This window comes from Coccinella septempunctata, chromosome 2 (genome assembly GCF_907165205.1).
Source record: "Coccinella septempunctata chromosome 2, icCocSept1.1, whole genome shotgun sequence".
Lineage (NCBI taxonomy): Eukaryota > Metazoa > Arthropoda > Insecta > Coleoptera > Coccinellidae > Coccinella > Coccinella septempunctata.
In genome coordinates, this window is record NC_058190.1 from 19,682,165 (window position 1) to 19,705,813 (window position 23,649).

Sequence of the window (23,649 nt, forward strand, 5' to 3'; positions counted from 1 at the left end):
ATGGATATGCAATACTGTATCATCGTGCATTATCCATAACTTTGGGTGACCAGGCGTCCCTCATTGTGACGGACAGTCCGTCAATCGTCCAAGAAGTCCGTCACTGGAAAACGTCCGTCGAAATGTCCGTCAAAATCTTGAATTTAATTCAGTATATTTCTAGAGAAAATTTGAGATGGATAATGAAAAAATTAAGTGCAAATTTACGGAGGATCTTTCAAAAGAATTTCCATTCCCTAAAAAAAACAAAACTTGATTTTCCAATGTACGAAGGGTCAATTCAGCATTGTATTTGGAGAAATGTTTCAAATTACAAACATAAAAAAATAGTTAATGAAGCGTCTTCCTCTCTAACCAAATATTTCAGACATTCGAGTTTTGGGCAACGCCTGAAGCCCTATTCTCATTCCACAGTGTAATGAACAACCATTATATTAAGATTATAATATTTTCGTTTTTGTGTTGTGATAAACTTGTATTATTTTTCTGTTTTCAATAAAAAAAAATTTAAGCATATACAGAGTGAGTCTTTGACTCGTACAAATATTTTACAGTAGATTCTTGAGGTCAAAGGAAACACTTTTTTCCTTTACCATTTTTTCCAAATCGGCTCGGTTTAAAAGATAGAGGTTGTTGAAAAACATAATTAAATGTTATTATGTTTTCGAGTATGTTGTCGTTCATAAATAAAAACTATAGGTGAAATTCGAAAAACAGGCTACTTTCATCGCATGCAATTCTTTTAAAATCTACCTATATCTTTTTATCAGGGCTAAATCGTAAAAAATATTGTACATGAAAATTTTTTTCTTTCGACCTCAATAATTTACTGTGAAATATTTTTACAAAGCAAAGACTCGCCCTGTATATAAATATATACACATTCACCAGGTCCGTCCGTCATTGACGCCTATGCAGTGAAATTTCCGAATGTTTATATAATGAATAGAGGACAAAAAGAGCTTTAGGGAGTGGAGAAACTTTCTCTTTGGTATTACTTATGACATTTCGGTATTCAGAAAAACATCGATGACGTCACAACTCCTAGCCCCGAAGACGTTATAACTTTAGAATTTTCATCGAAAGTTCGCAAGTTGAGAAATTAAGATTTACCTATTTCATATTTTTTCTCGAAACTCAATGGACATATCATCAAGATCAAGTATCAGTCTCTTTAGTACAGGTCTGCCCTTGCTATGAATTTCTTTCGTATAAGAATCAAATACATGTATATAATACCGTATAATTGCATTCAGTATGAATATTTCCTCTTTCAAATATTAAGAATGAGGGGATGAATCTATAATAGAAATACCACAGTTCTTTTACATTCCACTGGAAATGCGTTTCGATAGTTTGGAAATAACAGGAATGTGTATGTAGTATACTCCATTCACTTTTATTTTAGCACTCGGTTAGACATAAAATAATTTTCTCAAGTTTTTGTAACTAGAACGGAGTAAGGTTAGCACTCATGAAATGTCGTTAATGTCATAACGCCGTGGCCACAACTAATATTCATTAACATTACAAAAATGACGAAAGTGATTGAAAAAGAGAGAAGACAGGGTTTCAGGAAGTGCTATTTAGAATTCAGGTCCTCTCATTTAAATAGTAGGTAACCCTACACCGAGGGGTGAACCGGTCGTGAATTGTGGTGTACAAATTGCAGGAATTGTCATGAATTGAATTGAATTGCCAAGAATTGTTGAGAATTGTCATGAATTGCCAGGAATTGTGGTGAATTGTCAAGAATTGTTGTGAATTGCCAAGAATTGTTTGAATTGTCAGGAATTGTTGAGAATTGTCGTGAATTGTGGAGAATGGGCTATTTTTCTAAATTTCAAAATCTAAGAATTTTTATAACTCAAATACATATATGGAAATTTATTTTTTTAAAATTTTAACAAATTGCATTCGGTCGGAAATTGTGATTTCAGAAGAGCTCTCTTATAGAACATGGATATGTTCTAAGGTATACAATTCAGAAAAATTTTTTTGTAATATGTGGATATTTCGGTGGATATGGAATTCTATATTTTCTTGATCGGTTTCACTGGTGTCGATTGACAAAAATTACTAGACTGTAGTAAGGGCATTCTACGTTACACGCTTTTACACAATGGAATGTTTATTAAGTTTCGAAGGGTGTATATCTGAATTTTGAAGCGAATCTCTTACGTGTTGGATAACTAATGGAAATGGGTTTCCATAAATAATTTGAATTCGATTTTGGAGTTTCAGGAAACTTGCCCATCGTCGTAAATTATAAAGAATTGTTCTGAACTATTAATTTCCGTGAATTGTTCGAAAATTCTCATGAATTGTCTGGAATTGTTATGAATTGCAATGCATTTTCTAATTGTTGGGCGATTCACTGTCTTGCAATTCACAGGTGTCCAACCTGTCCAACTATTAGGAAGCAGAAAGGGAGGTTTGCAAATGTATATGGACATGAAGGGGAGACTAGGGAGCATTGATACATGGGGAGGCTTGATACAGGCTTATATCCGCGATCTGTAGCCGTTTTCAAAAGTTTTATACTAGTGAACACTATTCTTTGGCAGAGGGCATTGCGTGACGTTAATCTGTAAGGCTTACAGTAGTTTGTTTGTGAAATATTCAACGAAGAGTGTTTCGAGGTGAGAAATTGTAAGTTTTTCCTCAAGTTACCTAAGGGTTTTATGATCATGCATTAATTCTTCGGCATAAACAAACATTTCACTGGGAAATATGCATAAAACTACTCAATTTACAGTTTTATTCGCCTTTCAAAATATATGAGTATAAGATGAAAACATAAATCCCTTTAAAAATTGCTTTCGGGGAGGTTTGAGACATTTGTCGTGGGGAGGCCAGATACATGAATCATCTTCAAAAAAATATTCCGTAGCTAGTTGGATAGGCCTACATGAAGGCGTTTTCACCATCCAACATATCAAAGGGATTTTTAACAACTGGAATTTATCCGTACAATCCCCATGTATTTAACGAGGTCGACTTTTCTTGTGCGGAAGTGACTAACCGACCATTTCATGATTTTTCTACACCTATGGGACCAAAGCAAGCCAGTATCATTGCTGACCTACCTACTGAGCTTAATAATCCTCTCGATTACTCTCCCAGTACATCGTATCAATCCTCCCATATGTGGGGAGGCTTGAGACAGTTTGCATATTTTTGTGTTCAACGTTCTGTATAGAATAAGATGGTTATGTTTTGAGACTTCTATATTTATTTTGTTGAATGATTAATTGAAGAATTATATAATATAAGAAAAGTCCTGCTTCTTCATATAATTCAGTTTCCAGAATAAAAATTCCAAAAAACGTATCAACCCTCCCCAGTCTCCCCTATATAGTCATATTCATGTAGACATGTATATAGTCGCATGCCGGCGCAATAGTGCAAACTCCGAGTTTAATTTCTGTATTCTGTGATTTGAACTAAAGTGATATAAGATTGAGCAGGTAAAAATTATACAACATCTAATTTTTTCATTATTTCTTATTGATACACAATAATTTCCTACGGGTGTGAAGCCAGGCTTCTTTCATCCACAGTTACAATCTGTCAACGCCGCGCTCTAAGGATAACTGTATTGTTCAGTATACAATTCTTACAGTTCTGAAAAAGATATTAATGCTCGTTTTCACCAACAATATTGGTGAATATTGGTCCCGATCTCTTTGCGTTCAATAGCAGGTACCTGAAACGATTCCTTTGGTTGAAACCGTTTTATTACTCTGTTGGGAATAACCCATTAAAATCATTGTTGAGAACGGGCGATCTTTCTTCAATGCATATCATATAATTTTGGTTATTTCAACCTCATTTTTAACACTTTTATAATTTCTGAGAAGATGTTAATTCGAAATATCGGTCTATATCGGTATATCGATTGCAATAATGTCAATTATATATTCACAGCTTCTTCCCTCTCAACCTGACAAAGATCATTCGGAGGTTCATCTAAGACTTGGAGACTCGCTTGGAGATGTTTCTCCAAGTCTAAAATAAAAATTTTTGAAACATTTGTGTAATGTTTCAAATAATATATAAATCATATATTTCGCTTATACCATTTGTAATCAATAGAGCTTTAGTAATGTAATAATTAAGGTCCGCGTTGAATGAATTCCTAGATATGTAGGTACACACTAGGATCACCGAATTAGGCAATTCGGAGAAGAATATATTTTCAGTTGATTAATCAGTGAAGATGAATTAATAATATAATATTAATAATTGTTTTCAGCACTCAAAAAGTAGACATAGATATTTCAGCACGTGTGTCGAATCTCTTGATGGTTATTCTGTAAGCTTTTGTTATTCCATATAAATTGAACGAACAACTTTCATGAGAACACAATCTTGATTTCAACGCACCATGTTTCTGAAACCTGGTAAGTTGTGTTATTATTTTGTAGTACTTCACATACTTTCATAAAATTCCATAAAATAACTCGACATGTTGATGTATGATTTAAAATTAATAGCTTGCACAGTAACCATTTTTTTCAACTACTCGATCAATTTGCGTTTGATAGAAGGTACTGATTGGGTTGCCCATTTTGACCAAAAAGATTTTATGCACAGAATAACTCTAGAGCCATTTGCTGAGGGAATTTTAAAAAATTTACCTGAAAGTATTTTTTCGGATCATACAATTTTATACCTCAATTTTCAAAATTGTCGTTATGGAAGGGAATGCTCTTATCCTCTATTAGGTCGTTTTCACAACATTTTATTCAGTTGAATTTCAAAGTTGTTTGAATCAGCCTATATAACTATGTTGATGAGGGGAGGTTAATAGTACATCGAACAATGAAGTATAGGATATCCATGGATAGAAGCAATTTCTGTAAGCTAGCCTTAGTTAGCCTTGACTACTATCTGGCTATATCTATAAGATATATTATTGAGTGGTTTCAGACCTCTCATAGTGTGATGTGAAGAAAATTCCCAAAATATATATTCAAAAAAAAAATACATAACTATGAATTGTATTGAATTGTCATGAATTGTATTGAATTGTCATGAATTGTATTGAATTGTCATGAATTGTATTGAATTGCCATGAATTGTATTGAATTGTCCGTGAATTGCCGTGAATTGCCATGAATTTTCTTGAATTGTGTGAATTGTTGAATTGTCTGAATTGTTTTATATGCTATTATAGGAATTGCGTGAATTGTCTGAATTGTGGTGTACAACATTTCCATGACCGGTTCACCCCTCGCCCTACACCCTCTATCTACAATATATCTGACCGTAGCAAACATATTCAATGTAAGCGAATTTATATAATGATTCATCTGAATCTCAAAGACTTATATTTCAGCTGATTGTTTTCACAATCAGAAATATTGTGAGTGAAAAGAGTGACAAAGAATTTTCTTCTATTGGGAGACCCAAAAAAGTGGTGGCATTTGAGAATTTTATTTTATGGTGAACGAATGCGAAAAGTTACCACCTTACAGGATTTTCGATGAATCTCATCGTGGAATGAATATATAATTATTATTATATGAAAGTATTAAAAATAAACTTCTATGAATGCGATCCAACCTATTAATTGTTAATTCATCTGTTCCTCTTGCCTTGAAACTTTCTTCAATTCTTTCGACTTCTATTGATGCAAGATGATTTTTGTTGAAGAATTTAACATTCTTGTAATTCTCCGTTAAGTCCTTCGAGAGATTCCCAACTACTGCATGTTGATTTTTTTGAAATCTACAACTGATATAAGGTATTCAACTTTTATCTAAAGAAGATAACCAACATTAACTCTCCTGAAGCTACTGCAAATTATCTGTCAATAATTTCGAAACATCTAGGTTTGAATCAAGCTTACAGGTATACATTTAATCTCACTTATTTTTGTCTAGTCTTTCCAATTTTGTGAACAAGATTTCAAAATATTCATATACATAAAATTTTTTCGAGGCGGACCTGAAATGAGAAATTTTTTTATTATGGTAATCGATAGCACTCCTGACATTGAACATACGAATCAAATATCACGAAATGTATGTGGTGGTTGATAAGTCAAAATTAATTCAAAAAATTGAGAAAATTAGTTAACCAGTTTGTATCATGGTTACAAAGAATGGTAGACCCATAAATATCATGAGTGTATGCGAATTTCCCAATAAATCACCCTGTATAATAACATTTTTGACATTTCTCGAATTCAATATAGCTTAGGAAATTAATATTTAGCATATATCAGTAAATTGAAGATGGAGTCCTTTGACCTATTTGTCCTCCATTCATTCGAAAAATAAGCCACTATGATGACTATATTACTTTTCAACAAATTTTCTCGTGAAATAGTCATGTCCAATACTCATCGACATAAAAATTCAGGCTTAATATTCAAGGATTTTGTTGTTCGGCAAATTCGCCCATGACATTTTTTTCCAAATCATTTGCCTCATGGCTCGTGATTATCAACATTCGCAAAATTGCCATGCACCAAGCTTTCATTTACAATCGACAAACTTTGCTGGCAAAATTTCATCTCTGGTGCTTTTACATATATGAGAAAACCATTTTCATTCCTTGTGTAAATGGAAATGCTTCTGCAATATTTCTGGTTATAATACTGAGAAGAGAATATAGCACAATATTCTATAAAACGAAAATGAGATAATGAAAACGTATTCAATCTTTTTCGCAGGTGATTATTATTTCTAATTTGCAGGATTTCGAATGATATATAATGGAATTTGAAAAAACGCAATTGGGATTAATTAAACGTGAGAAATACATATTTCTATATTTGAAAACTACAATGCCAAGACCGTCCTGGAAGTAAGCAGTATATTACCCTAATTAGGGTCCTAACAACATTAGTCATAATATCAATTCCAAGACTGTCTTGGAACTGATATTTGGGTCCTGGAAGTCAACATTAGACCTAATGTCAATTCCAAGACCGTCCCGGAACTATACAATTGTCTTGGAACTAGCCGTTAGCTGATAGGAAATGTCACGGAACTCGACGTTAGTCATATATATATATATATATATATATATATATATATATATATATATATATATATATATATATATATATATATATATATATATATATATATATATATATATATATATATATATATATATATATATATATATATCTTTCACAGAAACAATCAAGATGCAAATGGGACTTGATAAATGCGCAGTGCTGCATATTAAAAGGGGAAAACTCATAACTGGAGAAGCGATGCTTGTAGAAGACGAACTAAGAATTCAAAGACTAGGGCCAGATGAATCCTATAAATACCTAGGCATCCAACAAGGGCTAGAAATAAGGAATACTGAAGCCAAAACAACTTTCAGAAACAAGTTCATGGAAAGGCTGAAAATGATACTGAAAAGCAAATTAAATGCTAAATCAACATTTACAGCTATCAGCACATGGGCTATTCCTTGCTTATCTTACTCGTTCGGAATAATAAAATGGTCCGTCACAGACCTCAGGGCCATCGACACACAAATAAGAGTATCACTGACAAAATATGGCATGCACCACCCCCACGCTTCTGTGAACAGATTATACGTGCCCAGACAAGATGGAGGAAGGGGACTGCAAAACATTGAATCCACACACCACCGAGTAGTACGCGAGATGAGAGAATACTTCAGATCAAAAAACTCACCTTTTTTCAAAGCCATATCTGATGAAGACAACAACATCACAGCATTAAATCTGGCATCAAGCAACCATCCCATTGAACCTAAAAGCATCGAAGAACTATCCGAAATATGGCACGGCAAAGCTCTCCATGGAAGATACCCCACCGCCCTGAAATGGAACAAAATAGACAAAGTAAGATCTGTCAATTACCTCAAGGCAGGATACCTGTTTCCAGAAACGGAGGGCAGACTGGCGGCAATTCAGGATCAGGTGATACCTACAAAAGCATATCAAAAACAGATAATGAATAAGAACTTACCTAATGACAAATGCCGCAAATGCTCCCAGGCGACTGAAACAATCCAACACGTCACGTCATCCTGCCCCATCCTCGCTCCAAGGGAATACACGGACCGCCACAATGCCATGGCAAAGGCATACCACCAAGCCATCGCCCTAAAAAATGGGTTAATAAAACATCAAAAGAAAATCTTTGAATACTTACCTAAAGAAATACTGGAAAATGAGGAGATGAAACTGTATTGGGACCATCCACTCGTCACTGACAGACCCATTGCGCACAACCGGCCGGATATTGTGATACTGAAAAAGAAAAAGAAAGAATTAATTATAATAGACATCACGATTCCAGCAGATGACAATGCTGAGCGAGCCTATAATGAAAAAAAGATAAAATACCACGATCTGGCTTTCGAACTAAAAGAAATATACAGACTTACCTCTACATCAATCCTACCCCTCGTCATAACCACAAACGGATTAGTGGAGGCACATCTTTTCGAAAACACCATTAAGCTGGAACTAAATGAAAAGCTAATCGGAGAGGCACAAAAGGAGGTCATCTTATGGACCACCAGAATAGTGAGAAGGTTCTTAACAAGTTGCTGAGAGAAGTGTCTTGATCAGAGTTGATCCGGCACCATCAAACAGCCTAACCCTGAAAGGTGAGAAAAAAAAAAAAAAAAAAAAAAAAAAAAAAAATATATATATATATAATTATGAATTTTGGGATGAAGACTTGGTTTTTAAAAAACACTTTATTTACAATAGAGAATATTTGAATATTCTGTGTAAACTATGACTATCGACTAAGGCTCTAGATCTATTTCTTCAATGAAGGCAAGGAAGAAGATGCTTTTATACAAATATCTTATCTATAGGATGTGACTCAGCACTGCAGGTGTTCACTGCTGACTTTGCAGGCTGCAACATAGTCATATACAAAGCTTATGGTTAATCTGGATAACTTACATTGAATTAATATGGGGTGCGATTACATAATTCCTCCCCCCTTTGGATAAAGGTATCACCTCTTTGAGGTGTAGCTTTAAAATTATGAAAAACTTTACAAATTACCCAAATAATTGTTAAAATTATTATAAAAATCAAAATAATCATAAATGTTGATAACGATGAATTCCATTTCCAGTCTTCAATTTCTTCTAGCTGGATATCTGGAATCTCTTCATCCTTGAAGTTGAAGTTTTCTTTCTCTTCTTCCTTGGAGTGATTAGTAAAAAATATAGGTTTTGGTAGAACGATGTATTTTTCCTCGTTTTTAACTTGAATGGGGTAAATTTCCTTTTGATTGTTACTAATGATACACTTGGACTGGATTATAGCCATTGGCGGGGTAAAATGATATTTCGTCTGCTGTGGGCATTTTTCTTGAATTTCCAAATTATTAATCGATAAAATATTTCCATCTTCCAATGTTTTTAAATTTGGTGCTGAGGGTGATTCTTTTCTGGGACAGCTTTCTAAATGAGTTTTCAAAACATTTTTCATGCATTCTGGAGGCCTGTCGAGGGAATCTTGATCACAGAGGTAGTCTTCCTCTACTTGATGATATTGTTTCGTGGACCATCTTAGTTCTTCGTCTCGAGTGAGCATATAGGGGTTTGTGAAAGGAAGGGACAAATTCCGTTGAGGGATATAGTAAAACTTGTATAGATTATATTTTTCCTCATAAACCGTTGGAATTGACGTTCTTTAAAAATGACTTTGGTATGACATATCTGAAAATAATCTCTTAAATGATGCATTGGAATGATAGTATCGTTTTTGACAATTTCCGCAAATTTTGTGTAAGGGAGAATAGATTCATGCAGGATGTGCAATCTTGCAAAGCTCACTGCTGCCTGAATCTCATCCAAAATATTTTTGATGTCTTTAATTTCAAAAGTCATGAGATGCATTTGTTCAATACGTTCTAATTGAGGTACAGTACGAAGCAATTTGAAATTTTCAGTTAGTTTCTGAAATTTATTAATGTACTTATTTTTCAAGTCATTTACAATAGTAGCAATTTGTTTTTGATTCCTCATAAGTGTCTCTTCGTTTTTCTTTATACTTTCAAAATAACTTTGGTAAAGCTCTTCGTCATCAGAATCTAATGTTCCAAATAATATCTTTGATATTTTGCCTCCAACATTAATCAATCCTCTTTTTTCTCTAATTCTCTGAGTTAAAAGTTCTTCTAATGTTTTTACATTTATTAAATTTGAATGCTGTAAATACTGATAATGTGCTGTCTGAGAAAACCCTAGTTGTTTATTTTTGAAATGATCAATCTCTTTTTGATATTTGATTATTAGATCTTCAATTTGACTCAAGTCAATATGATAAATCAATTGTTAATGCCTTTTTGTAATATATGCTTCTCCTAATAAAATTGGAAGAATATTATTTTCTAAGGGAATAATTGTGAGGTTCGTTATTAATTCTACTGCCTCGAGTATTATGAAAATAAATGTGACGTATTTCATCTTGATCTGAAACAAAATATTTATCTACTTTTTTCTTTGTTTTAAAATTTTCTTATGATAAATGTGTTTATTTTTATTATCTTGAATTCTATGTGTATCGATTTCGCGAACGTCTACTTTTTTGTATACGGGATCAAGTTTACGCGTTATTGGATTTTTGATAAAAGTGGGGTTTTCATTTAATTCATAGGTACTTTTTGCTGAACGCTTTTCATTTAATTTATCTAACTTTTCGGTTGCCCTCTTTTGATTTTTATCCAAGTGTTTCGTTATATCATTTAAATTCTCAATATAATTCTCAACGTAATTTTGAATTTTCTCGTTGTGAGTTTGTTCGATTGGTGAAGAATAATTTAGATCTGCTTTTATTATTTGCATAGGCGTTAATTCTAGGCTGGAATGATTTGAATTATTATAACTTAATAAGGCTTGTGCCAATTTACTTTGGAATGTGGAGTTTTTAGATTCAATAGTTCTCATTTGTTCGATCAGGGTTGAATGGAATCTTTCTACTAAAGCATTTGAATTAGGATTATAATTAGTAATATAATGAATTTCTATTTGATGGACTCTGCAAAAATCTTGTACTACGCTATTTTTAAATTCAAGTCCATTGTCACAGGTTATTTTTATAGGAATGCCATAATGACTGAAAAACATTATTAATTTATCTACAATTTCTGTTCCCGTTTTCTGAAGTAAAGGGTAACACTGACCCAACCTTGAAAATGAGTCTACATTGCTCAAACAATAATTTTGTCCAAATCTTATAGTATCAAAATAAATATGTGTGAAAGGTTTCGATCCTATCGGGTTTGGTTTAAACTGTAATTCAATGGGTGTTCTTTCGTACTTATTCTTTTGACAAATTTCACATGCATTAATATAATTTTGAACATCTCTATTCATATTCGGCCAATAATACTTTTTTCTCAAACTTATTAAATTTTCTCTTAAGCCATGATGAATACTCTTGGTTTCATGATATTGTTGAATTCTTAAAAGTTGTTCTTCTTTATCTTCTATATCTTCTAGTAAAATATTTGAAATTTTGAAATTGAGGGTTTTATAATCGAATTTATTCTGTAAAATGTTTATAAAAGGTTTTTCTAATTCCTGAGACGCAAAATATATTGTGTATGACTTTTTGGGTTGTACGAATTCTTTAATAAACTGAAAAATATCTTTATCAATTGAATTAATAGACACTCTAAATCTGAGTTTATCTCCAAATAATTTAATTTTCGTAACATTAAAATTCGATGCTGTTTTGAAAATAATTTGTAATGGATAGGCATTTACGCTTCTTTCAGTATAAGGAATTTCTAAAATGGGGTTTTCAATACCACTATGAACTGTGATATCGCTATGTATAATAACGTTTCCTGTTTTTAATTCACTTAAATCTTCATTTTCTAAAACTGGCAATTCCTCATTAGGTTTAGTTAAAAGATCAACGCATTCGTCTAGTTCATCATCTGATATGTGATTAATCAAAGAAATTTCGTCATCTTCGATTCCATTAAACTCTTCAATATACTCATTTTTTGATCTTGATAGATAATAAATAACTACATTAATTTTTGATTCGTTGAAAATATATTTGATCATATTGAAAATGCATGACCATTCTAGTCTATCTAAACCACTTGCTAATCGCGGTAATGCTAAATATTTGTCATTATTATATTCGCATAATTCTTTAAGCTTGATTAAACATTGAAAAACATTTTCATAATTAGGTTTATTAAAATGAAATTCTTTTGTTATTAAATAATAAATATTCTTATTTTCTTTTCTAATAAACGCGACTTCACCAATACCCTTATTTTGTAACTTTAATTCATCTACATTTCCGTATTTATTTTTAAAAATTGACGCGATTCCTTTACTCATTTCTAGATCTCTAGATACACAGTGTGCAAATGAATACTTTTTTGGAGCTTTAAATAAATTACCTTCTTTTTCTTTAATATTATTTGATTCAGGAATATTATTATTTTCATTGAATTTTAAGAAGTTTTCATACGTTTTCTCATTTTCAGATTTCCATATAATTCTACTTAATGCATCGGCATTATTCATCGATTCTTTTCTATACTTGATTTCATAATCGTATTCTTCTAACTTGATTCTCCAGCGCATTGATCTTGAATTCGGTTCTTTTAACGAAAATAGCCAAATTAATGGTTTATGATCAGTATAGATCGTGAATTTCCTTCCGTAGAGATATGGTCGAAAATGTTTACATGACCAAACAATTGATAATAATTCTTTTTCTATCGTGCTATATCGAGTTTCAGCGGGATTTAGAGTACGACTTGCGTAGGCGATCGGAAGATCATCAGGTGGTTCTCCTTGAGATAAAACTGAACCTATCGCAAAACCTGACGTATCAGTTGTCAAAATAAAGGGCGCATTAAAATCGGGATATCGGAGTATTGGGTGATTCAATAAATTATTTTTGCATAATTCAAAGGATTCAATGTAATCAGAATTATCAATATTAATTTTTGCATTCTTCTTCAAACACATTGTCAAGGGTTTGGTAATTTTTGCAAAATTGGGAATGAATTTTCTCTAGTATCCTATAAGACCAAGGAAAGATTTAATTTCCTTCTGTGTTTTAGGAATAGGATAATTTTGAATAGCTTCTAATTTATTTGGATTTGGTTTGATTCCTTCAGGAGTAATCACATGACCAAGAAATTCAATTTCTGTTTTAAAGAAATGACATTTATCTAAATGAATTTTCAGATTTTCTGATGCAAGTGTTTCTAGAATATTATGGATATCAGCTAAATGCTGTTCAATAGTTTCTGAAAATATTATTATATCATCCATATAAATATAGCATATTTTTCCAATAAAATTTTTCAAAACTTCGTTCATTAATCTCTGAAAAGTCGCTGGCGCATTCTTGAGACCGAAAGGCATTCTTAAAAACTCATAATGTCCGTTTTCGACAGTAAAAGCAGTTTTTTCAATCGAATTTTCATCTAACTCTATTTGATGAAATCCGGATGCTAAATCTAAGGTTGTGAAATATTTTTTGTTACCGAGTTTGTCTAGGATAGAGTCAATTTGAGGTAATGGATACTTATCGTCAATAGTTTTCTCATTTAACTTTCTATAATCTATGGCCATACGCCATTTAGTTTTTCCGGATAAGTCCTGTTTTTTAGGAACAATTACTACGGAAAATGACCAAGGGGATATACTCGGTCTGATTATTTTCTTTTCTAATAAATCTTCAATTCAGTTTTTCACCTCTTCACGATGAATCTCTGGATAACGATAAATTTTACAATGAACTGGATTTTCATCGATCGTTCTAATTCTGTGTTTAATTTTACTTGAAAAATTCAATGGTTGACCCGGCAATTGAAGGACTTTATCATTGGTTTGAAAGATTTTGATAAGTTGACTTTTTATTTTGGGTTCTAAGTGACTCAAATCTATAGTAATTCTTGTTGGATTTTGACAAACTTGTTGATATTTAAAAGGGATTTGACAAATATGCTCCGAACTTGATAGCCTTGAGATATTAGCTTCTTTGAATGGTTTTAATGTCATTGCGAAGACCAGGGAGGTTCGCTTGATTTTGTTTTCTGGTGTAACAGGTGTTACAGTTTATTGTTTTTAGTTTTGCTTTTATTTTATCTGAACCGTAGTATTGACACGCATGCCTGTGACTTAGGCGAAGTCCTGTGTGGTATACCTCTGAGCAATGCTATGGTAGATCATGATAATTTACACTTTATTGTTTTTGGTTTCGCTTTTATTTTATCTGAACTGTAGTATTGACACGCATGCCCGTGACTTAGGCGAAGTCCTGTGTGGTATACCTCTGAGCAATGCTATAGTCTGATAATAGTTTCTTTTGGTTAGCAAGGTTTGATTTTCTTTCATTCTTGGCTATTCAGTTCTAATTTACATTCAACTTATGAGCATGTAAGCGGTGGTGGTTTTTTTCTCGCATGGCTCTTTTTTCCACCTATAATAATGCCGCAGCGCGAGCCAGCGCATCAAACAGAGCCATGTACACAAGATTAAACTGTTTTATGTTTACAAGTTCTCTTTAACAATGTTGTTTGTTATTAAGATAAGTGAAACGAGGACGTTTCAATGGTCAGTATGGCCGTGTTAGCAAATGTTAATTTTGACCCCCTTTATAATATAATGATAATGTCCGATGATGAATGTCAAAGGAAGAATAAGAGTATAGAACCCATGCTCTGTGCACCCTGTGCTTCTATGTAACCTGCTTTCTCTATGCATAGGTCTAAGACAGAATTACCCGACCTTCCTTGCTGAGTGGCACGCTTTTTACCTGATCTTTTGTTAGAGCACCGCCACGTGCGAGATAACCGTCCGCCATTCTACTTTGTAAATAAAAGCTTTCGTCCACGATACAACTTGCGTTATTATTTCTTACATATATAATTATGTAATCGCACCCCATATTAATTCAATGTTACTTATCAAGGTAAACCATAAGTATTGTATATGACTATGTTGCAGCCTGCAAAGTCAGCAGTGAACACCTGCAGTGCTGAGTCACATCCTATAGATAAGATATTTGTATAAAAGCATCTTCTTCCTTGCCTTCATTGAAGAAATAGATCTAGAGCCTTAGTCGATAGTCATAGTTTACACAGAATATTCAAATATTCTCTATTGTAAATAAAGTGTTTTTTAAAAACCAAGTCTTCATCCCAAAATTCATAATTATATATAAATACAATAGGTAAAATTTCTTGTGCTATATTTTATATATTTCAGGTGCAATTTTCTTGGGTTTAGAGCACAATAAAACTTTAGGTATCAGATTTTTTCACTTGTATGCAAAATTGCATATATATATATATATATATATATATATATATATATATATATATATATATATATATATATATATATATATATATATATATATATATATATATATATATATATATATATATATATATATATATATATATATATATATATATATCTATATCATCAGACAAGTTGTCTTCCCACAGTGACCGCTGCGCCTGCCCTTGGATTCAAAAGTCCGGGCAGTCGTTGAAAAAGACCCCACTTCAAGTGTGAAATTAAAAAAAAAAAAAAAAATATCTATATCTATATATATATATCTATATAGATTTATGGTCCTTTCTAAATTTAGTAAGGAGGGAATAAGGGATCTCGACCAATATGAAATCTCTGAAGTTGTTCAATTCACTTTATTCATTCATCAAGCTTTTGGTGTCTAATTTGCAACTTCCTCAGGGTTCCTACAAGTAACATCTGTATATTAATGAAAGAGGATCTATGGTTTACTGCAAAATGCTTTATTGTTCAAACGATCGCACCAAATTGGACAATTCTTTTTTTGTTGCGTTTATTATTGTTAGGGCAAGGTTTATATTACAAAATATTCCCAAAAAAAATTGTACAGAACAGAAAAAAAGGCATTCCTTTTTCTTACGACCAATCGAGCAATCACGATGAGTTAGTTATTATTATCTACCCTAGAAATAATTTAAATGGCAAAACTAGGTTTGCCGGGTCAGCTAGTATATTATAAAATAGACGTTTACACACAGGGTCGCGCCTAGCCAAAGATGCGCCTCTGGGCTTATAATATAAATCCGTCCCTTTTTGTTATTCCTCAGAGTGAAAGTGTAAATAATCATCAATTGAAATTTTTTATTCAGTTTTGGAAACCAGATGTTTTTTCTGTTTTGACATCTGTAAGTATTCTCCGCATAAGAATTTTAAAACAATTCCTCTTTATTTCCAACAAGGTCGGCAAATGTTGTTTTTTTGTCGAAAAATAACGAAATGAATGAATAGTTATTCTCATACTCCATTCATTGAATTGATGTGGCCGATATTTGACGAAAATCTATAGTTGAACTCAACACAGATTATATGATTTTCACAAATTGAGTTTCAAACCACGAAACGGGTTTCGATATCACAATTTTCACTCGCCTGAAGATGCTATGGTGATACCGAAACACGTGTCGTGGTTTGAAACTCAATTAGTGGAAATCATATAATCTGTGTCAAGTTCATACTCATTCATTCTGACTGAACAATTACTTTCCTCAAATTATCAGCATATGAGTTCTGGCAGCGAAAAGGCTTTTTACCACTACTACCAAGTAGGAAATATTCTCATTCGGTGGTGAAAAAACAATAATATAAATTAAATAATAAGGATAAATTCAGATGCTTACCACCTGCTGATATAAATATCAACAAGTGTTACGATCTGAATTGAACTAGCCAATTCGCCATCGTCAAAGCCCCAAATGGTCTGGGTTTCTATCTGGAGGGGATTGAATTGGACATCGTTTCATACTGGCTGGCGCTCTGGGTAACTGTATAGTACTCAGTAGTCGCCGTGTTACTGTATAGTACTCAATAGCGCGTGCCAGTATTGAATAAGGGTCCATCAATTCCTAAAGTTCTCCATCAGCTATGTTGCTCTGATGAGGGCAAATGAGTCAGCATCCGCTTTTCTTCGATGGGGCGTACTCCATTTGGGGCTTTGACGATGGCAAATTGGCTAGTTCAATTCAGATCGTAACACTTGTTGAAATTTATATCAGCGGGTGGTATGCATCTGAATTTATCCCTATGAACTGAAAATAAAGAACGTTGAAATTATAATTTTATATTGTAACGTTTCGGAGTCTATTCGCGAATCCAATTACCGTTGAGGGCGCTGCGAAATAAAAACAAACTTTGACATTTGTCAGTACTCTTTTCGAGATTTGTACGGCCTAACAGAGTTTTTCTAGTAAATCAAGGTATTTATCGGAAGTGAATTGATTGATTTAGTTTCGTAAAGAAAGATCAACATTCTTTGGAAATACCTACTTCATTTGAAAGGAATGAATTGTGGAATAAAATCGAGCGATGATATTGGTGATCCACTATACCTAGACACAAAATCCTATTATTTCACAGATTCTTTCTTGAATTAAACCTAGCTAATAATGTTGAGGTAGCATAAACTGAGTTCATGAAGTTTGTATTTGAAGTATTTCAATTCCATGTTATGATATAGAGGTATTCCTCATATTGAAATCTCAAGAGACATAAATTTAATTCGGTTCATGGAACAAGTTCTACAGATGAGAAAAAGCATTCATTTGGAAGTATGAAAATTATGAAATTGTATTTCTGAATCGTCAATTGAATTTAGCAGAACACTCACGCAAAGAAAAATCGTTTAACCTAACTCCTGCCAGTTGAAAGCACTGGTATAAATACCTTTTCCAATATTTTTTCGGAATCAATATTTCTATTCAGAAACCCAGACAATAATCCCAATATAACTTCTCCAAATAATAATTATAATACTTTGTTGGACAACGTGAGTTAAGAAAAAACATGAGGAACAAAACTTGTTTTGACTTTGCAGTACTGACAAAGTAGTTTCGTAATTCAGTCGGCAGAGGGCGTCTAGACTTTTGGATTCGCCAATATCAGACTCCTTCATCAGACGAAAATCAATTTTCGAAAATCTTCTGAATTGTATCTTTTGTTTGACATTAATTGTCAATACATAGAAACAGAGACTGCATAGAAACGAAAAACAAAAATCAAAAAAGTGTATTTACAACATACCCTATATTTGTGGTAAAACTCATACAGGTGAAACGTCCAGACCTCTAGAAATATGAAAACGCGAACATAAAAATAATACAAAAAATAGAGAAATTAATCGATCACAGATCGCATGTCATATTTGTTCTGATACGGGAGACCACATGATGGATTGGAATAACACTAAAATTTTAATGAGGGAACCAGACCATTATAAACGAAAGATTAAAGAGTCTACGGATCAAGATAATAATTTGGCAAATTGTTCGGTAGGAATAAATCATATTCGGATCAATTCACTGAAGAAAGAACTGTTATCCGGTAATTTAAAAATTAAATGAACCAACGATTCTATGCAGTCTCTGTTTCTATGTATTGACAATTAATGTCAAACAAAAGATACAATTCAGAAGATTGCCGATATAGGGGGCAAATACTTCATAATTGAATGATCGCATAGAACAAGCCACCTGTTATTTCTCAATTAATGTTACAGAATGTCCGACATATATAACTTGTATTGTTTAACCGATAGTTCCGTCATTTTGATTAAATTTTGATTTACTAGAGTTGGATACGTAACCTGGGATTTCGAATATATTCAAATCAATAACCTCCCTAGTCTCACAAAGAATGAAAATGTCGTATTTGAATTTAAGTTGCTCGAGCAAAATAATAAAATCGTCAAAATTTTTTGTCACACTTCTTATATTTACCTGGTAGACGCTCGCACAACAGTCACCATCTATTAAAGAAACCCGATTGAGATTCTCTACTGAATTCAGTCCGAAAGCAACAACCTCGTATCCACTCTCTGTTAGAAATTCTACACCCTCAATTTTCTCCTATCTAAGATGGGTCTCCCCAGAAACTAACAACAGAGCTTCCAATACTTTATATACAAATGAAATTCTAAAACAAATATACCCATTTCAATAAAGAGTACATAATATATAAAGCAGAAAAAAGATTTTAATGAATCAACTATAATGCATTGAGATATTCCATCCAAAATATGTTTATAATTTTCCCGTGTACTTTTTTTCGTCCATGTATTGGTGATGAAAAACCGCTTTGAGGCTTATCTCAATATTTTCACTCTTTCATAGTGAGATCCTCCTTAAGAACCAGTCCAGATCCCTTTAACAATTTCTTGGAGTTGAAAATTTAATTTCTCTTCTTCTGATCAACTAATTTCAATAATATACTTTTTGGGTTATTCTCCTTCTTCTTCCCTACACTATGACAGGCTTCTATGTCTTCTGGCTCTAGTACCACTCGCATACGATCTCATATTATGGATATATTGTGTTTCAAGTTCTCATTAGGCTTTTTCCCTGGTTTGAATATTCTGAAACTTCTTTTACGCGAATCTCTCTCTCTAGTCGTTCCATCATTGCTGATGATCGTGATTCCCTCCTATACGCTCGGTTAGTTGTTTCCACCTTGCTCGATCCTCTGCATCTCGAAGAGCCTGACAGAATGGGCGGGCCGTACTTTGTTGAACTTGGTCGGTCCATCTAGTCGGTGATCTACCTCTCGCTCTCTTACCCGGAACATTTCCCGACACAATAAGTTTTTCCAGGTTGTCTCCATCTCGGCGGGCTATATGACCGAAAAACTGAAAAATGCGCTGCAAGCAGATGGACGATAGTCTGGTTCTTATCTTCAACTCACTCAAAACAGAAACATTAGTCCGATGAGCTGTCCAAGGTATCCGCAGCATTCGCCTCCAACACCACAATTCAAACGCGTCAATTTTCTGACGTTCAGAGGACCGCAGAGTCCAGGTTTCAGCACCATACAGGAAGACAGAGAAGACAAGAGCTCTAACAAGTCTCACCTTCACACTCTTAGAAATTGAGCGGTTCCTCCATATTTTATTCAACCGGGTCATGGCACTCTTTGCCATGATTATGCGCCTTCGTACTTCCGCTTCGCAGTTTCCATCACTGGTTATGGAAGAGACCAAGTAGTTGAAACTGTCTACCAAGTCATATTGGCTCAGAAAATTCCCTCATCCCTCATCCTTCTGAAAATTAGTCTCAAGTTTTTCTAACTTCATTGAGAGATCAGCTTGTTGCTCGCTTGAATTTGTTTCAATTGTCTTCTTTTCCTTCTGAACATCGTTTATTTTCTGTTCGTGGGTTGTTATTGTTTTGTTTAAGATGTCAGGTATCACTTTTGACACCTGTTCGGAGATAGTACGAATGAACGTTTCTCCTTTCTACAGTTGTTTTATGTTGACACTTACTAATCTGTTTATTTCTTTCTAATTCTAAAATATTCCGGGAGAACACTTCAGACATCTACTCGCTCATGCAGACCAGTTGAGAAAACATATGAATTCTTAGTGCGGATTCACCGGAAATTCTACAGTTTTATGAATAAATTGTTTAATAGTTGTTTTTTTAAGGTTTGTCTCGTTTCATAACCCTACATCTCCTTTCACGCCTCACCTTCGGAGCGGGGGCTCAAAGAGTTGATTCCGAAAACTCTACTCTGTCTGGAACGGACGACAACTATTGACACTATCTGTTCTGAAACTGCGTGCCCGAACGGCACGGAATAAAATATGCTTATAGACTTATAAAATCTACTGACCGAACGCATCTACAGTAAGCTGAACTATTTGATTCAGCCCTTATAAGGCAATTCACTAATAATTTTGTTCGCTCAGAATTCTATTATCTTTCTTTCAGATTCAGCTTTATATTAAAGGATACCACAATTTCGAATTTCTCGAAATTGTGGACCTTCTACCAGAATATGTTTCAAACTCATGTGTAAGTTTTGAAAAATATATGACGGACTAATCGAACTATAGTGGAACCAGTAAGAGTAGCTTTGGCGTTACTATCGAGCAGCAGCAAGATCTCCTTCTACGCAAAAAATTTTTCCCTAGCCCCTTGTGTAGCTGAAAACTTAATCATCCGAAAAATAATTTTAGAATTAAACTATTGCTATTATTATTTTTTGGGTTATGCTTCTGGATGCTACGAAACCGAAAACCGCCGAAAACTAGATACAAAATGAACAGGTGGAAAATTTCTTTAAATCGATTCAGTAGTTCAAGAGCTTGCATTCTACAAACTCACACACTTCAATTCTTTAAAATCTTAATATAGATTTGGGGATATGCACATTCCTAAATTTTTCATAATATTGGACCATTATAAATATTGTGAAATTATATGTTATGATTCAGATCGTAACACTTGTTGATATTCATATCAGCGGTTGGTATGATCTGAATTTATTCTTATTATTAAGAATATACTTTAGGCAAGAAGTTTTACTCATTCAGATATTTACCGGAAATCATGTTGTTGCAGGACAATGCGGATAAACCAGATGTGTCTGATCTAGAAAAAGACGAAACATGTCACATTCAATATAAGGAGGAAAAAAGTGATCCATTGACCCTTGAACTCTTCGAGAGCCCTTCGAAAAAACATGATGTATTAACAAGAACAAATTCTGAAATCAGTAATAAAAGATTGGAATCTTTAGGACAAGAAAAACACTCTGCTAATTTTGAGCAGCCTAGGGTAGACAAAACCAGAGATTCAAAGAAGAGCTCAAAATTTCATAGATCGTCCTCAGAATCCTACGTTAATCCTAGCAATAGGATCAAAACTGGTTTTCTGCAGTTTGGAATAAGCTCATGCAGAAGAAAGTGGGTAAAACACATCGAAGAGGAGAAAAATGACAGTACATTTTATTTGTATACTTTGATGTGGGCTTGTGCCGCAATGTTATTCTGGAAAAATGTTGTACTACTTCCTCTATTACCTTTGCCAATATTGCTTTATGTTGTCAAACATATTGGATCCTATTTACGTATCTGGCAGTGTATCAATACCAATTTTTGGTTGATGGAAACAGCAGTATTGCTATGGTTTCGTGAAAGGCATGATGCACTTGTGCCAATTCCCATAAGGGGTCTTAACAAGATAATTCACAAAATCAACACCTCCATTAAGAATGCTATAAGGAACAGTATCGACACTGTTTCGAGCTGCGTTGTTATATTGGGCCTTATTGTTTTTCTTTTTTGTGCTTCAGTTTTCATTATCATTCAGGTAAAATATTGATGTAATAACTGGTTGCTGAATATTGAACTTAATAATTTTCAGATTTATGCTGAAGCTATAATGCTTGTCCAAATCACCAGTAATATTATAAATCAAACTGTAGTACATAATCCTGAATTGAGACAATTGTTACCAGATACTTTTGATGAAACAGTGGACTCCATTCTCGACAATGCTTATTTGTATGGAAGAGAGGGAATATCGAAAGCGGTATGTTCTTGACCATTACGAATTCTCTGTTATAGTGATGATTTATTTTCCAATAAAATATAACTTGTTTTGTATATGTGTTTTCTGACGAAAAGCAACTTATTATAAGTCAGCAAAGTTACTTGCAATTCGTATTTCATTTTGATTCAGAATAACTGACTTCATTGACTTGTAGAAGTAGCATCTCCGATCGTGAATGTTAGTGTTGGCTGACTCGGGTTTGTCAGGAGTTGTTTGTCCCAGTCGCTAGCGTCACCTTGCGGGCAGGAAAAAGAACTCTCCGTCTGTCAATCATCACAACAATAATAATATCTTCGCTGAACGCTCCGAAAAGTTTTTCAAAAACCCGAGTAATCCTCTGATATATCGCGGCAGTTATCGCAACATTCGTCATCTATATTATTATGAAATTCATCTATATTAATTCAACCCGAATGATATTGAGCAACTTGAGTGAAGTGCCTTGTGTGTTCTCTATCAACTAGGTGCCACGAAACTTGTACGGAAGAAAGGTTATCTCTCTGTTTCCTTTTCCTTTGGAACCCCCTTTCTGCTACCGGACCAGTTGAGATTCGCCTAAGTTTCTTCTAAAGCCCGTTGGGGTGAGTAAATGCATTTTCACCTGTTCAGTTGCTCAATATCCACAATAATAATCATCTGAAATTGGTAGCAAACTCTTTGAGAATCAATTATTGGTGCTGAATCCCGGGAGGTTTAATATAATTACCTAAATTCAGTCTTTTTTTCCCATAACTGTTCATTTAATTTTGAATTCATCATTAAATTTTCATGGCAATTCTTATCACATAAACAGTGAAAGGTCTTGAAACACTTCGATTATTTGGAACCATATATTTGGCTTTACAAGCCATTATCAAACCATGAATATCTACAAAACAAACGAAATCTTAGAACGCAGAAATAGAAATGCACGGGTTATCCCAAATTTCTTGATTTTGGATATTTCTGGCACTTCTAGACTGGATAGAGGAAAACGTTGAAAGGAGTCCTGGGCTCAATTTTCGTGAAAAGTCCATTACTGGAATTCCTTTCACGATATCTTCATCCATCTTTTAGTCGAATCGTATTAATTGATTTGTCGCTGTCATCTAGTTTAGGTTGTGTTTGAATCGACATCGTTCGCTTTGAACTTCAGAAACAATAAAAGATTTAGAACGTTTGATTACACTCTAACGTGAAGTGCGGGTAACATCCCGGATCCGTCGAAAGGGCCCTTTCCTTCAGAGATGGAAGACCCGCCGATCTTTTATTTTGAAATCTACTTTCC

At 33.6% G+C, this 23,649-nt stretch overlaps 2 protein-coding genes across 3 annotated transcripts in view; one reads left to right on the top strand and one right to left on the bottom strand.

The window, feature by feature from the left end:
- Positions 1-23,649, top strand: part of LOC123308358 (transmembrane protein 245) — a 208,975-nt gene that overhangs the window by 89,606 nt on the left and 95,720 nt on the right. Inside the window, exons 2-3 of the mRNA XM_044890978.1 lie at positions 21,390-22,139; positions 22,194-22,361. Of these exons, the coding sequence (XP_044746913.1) occupies positions 21,390-22,139; positions 22,194-22,361 (918 nt within the window). The remainder of the gene's footprint in view (positions 1-21,389; positions 22,140-22,193; positions 22,362-23,649) is intronic.
- On the bottom strand, positions 7,164-8,521 carry LOC123308365. 2 transcript variants are annotated; one of them, XM_044890989.1, is made up of 4 exons: positions 8,392-8,521; positions 8,157-8,254; positions 7,971-8,107; positions 7,164-7,819 (listed from the first exon to the last, which is right to left on the bottom strand). In XM_044890989.1, exons 1-4 carry the CDS (start codon positions 8,512-8,514, stop codon positions 7,752-7,754), a joined length of 426 nt encoding a protein of 141 aa, XP_044746924.1. In that variant the 5' UTR covers positions 8,515-8,521; the 3' UTR covers positions 7,164-7,751. The 2 variants fall into 2 exon arrangements, 1 of the variants encoding a protein (XP_044746924.1); XR_006537110.1 differs by having other exon boundaries at positions 7,877-8,107.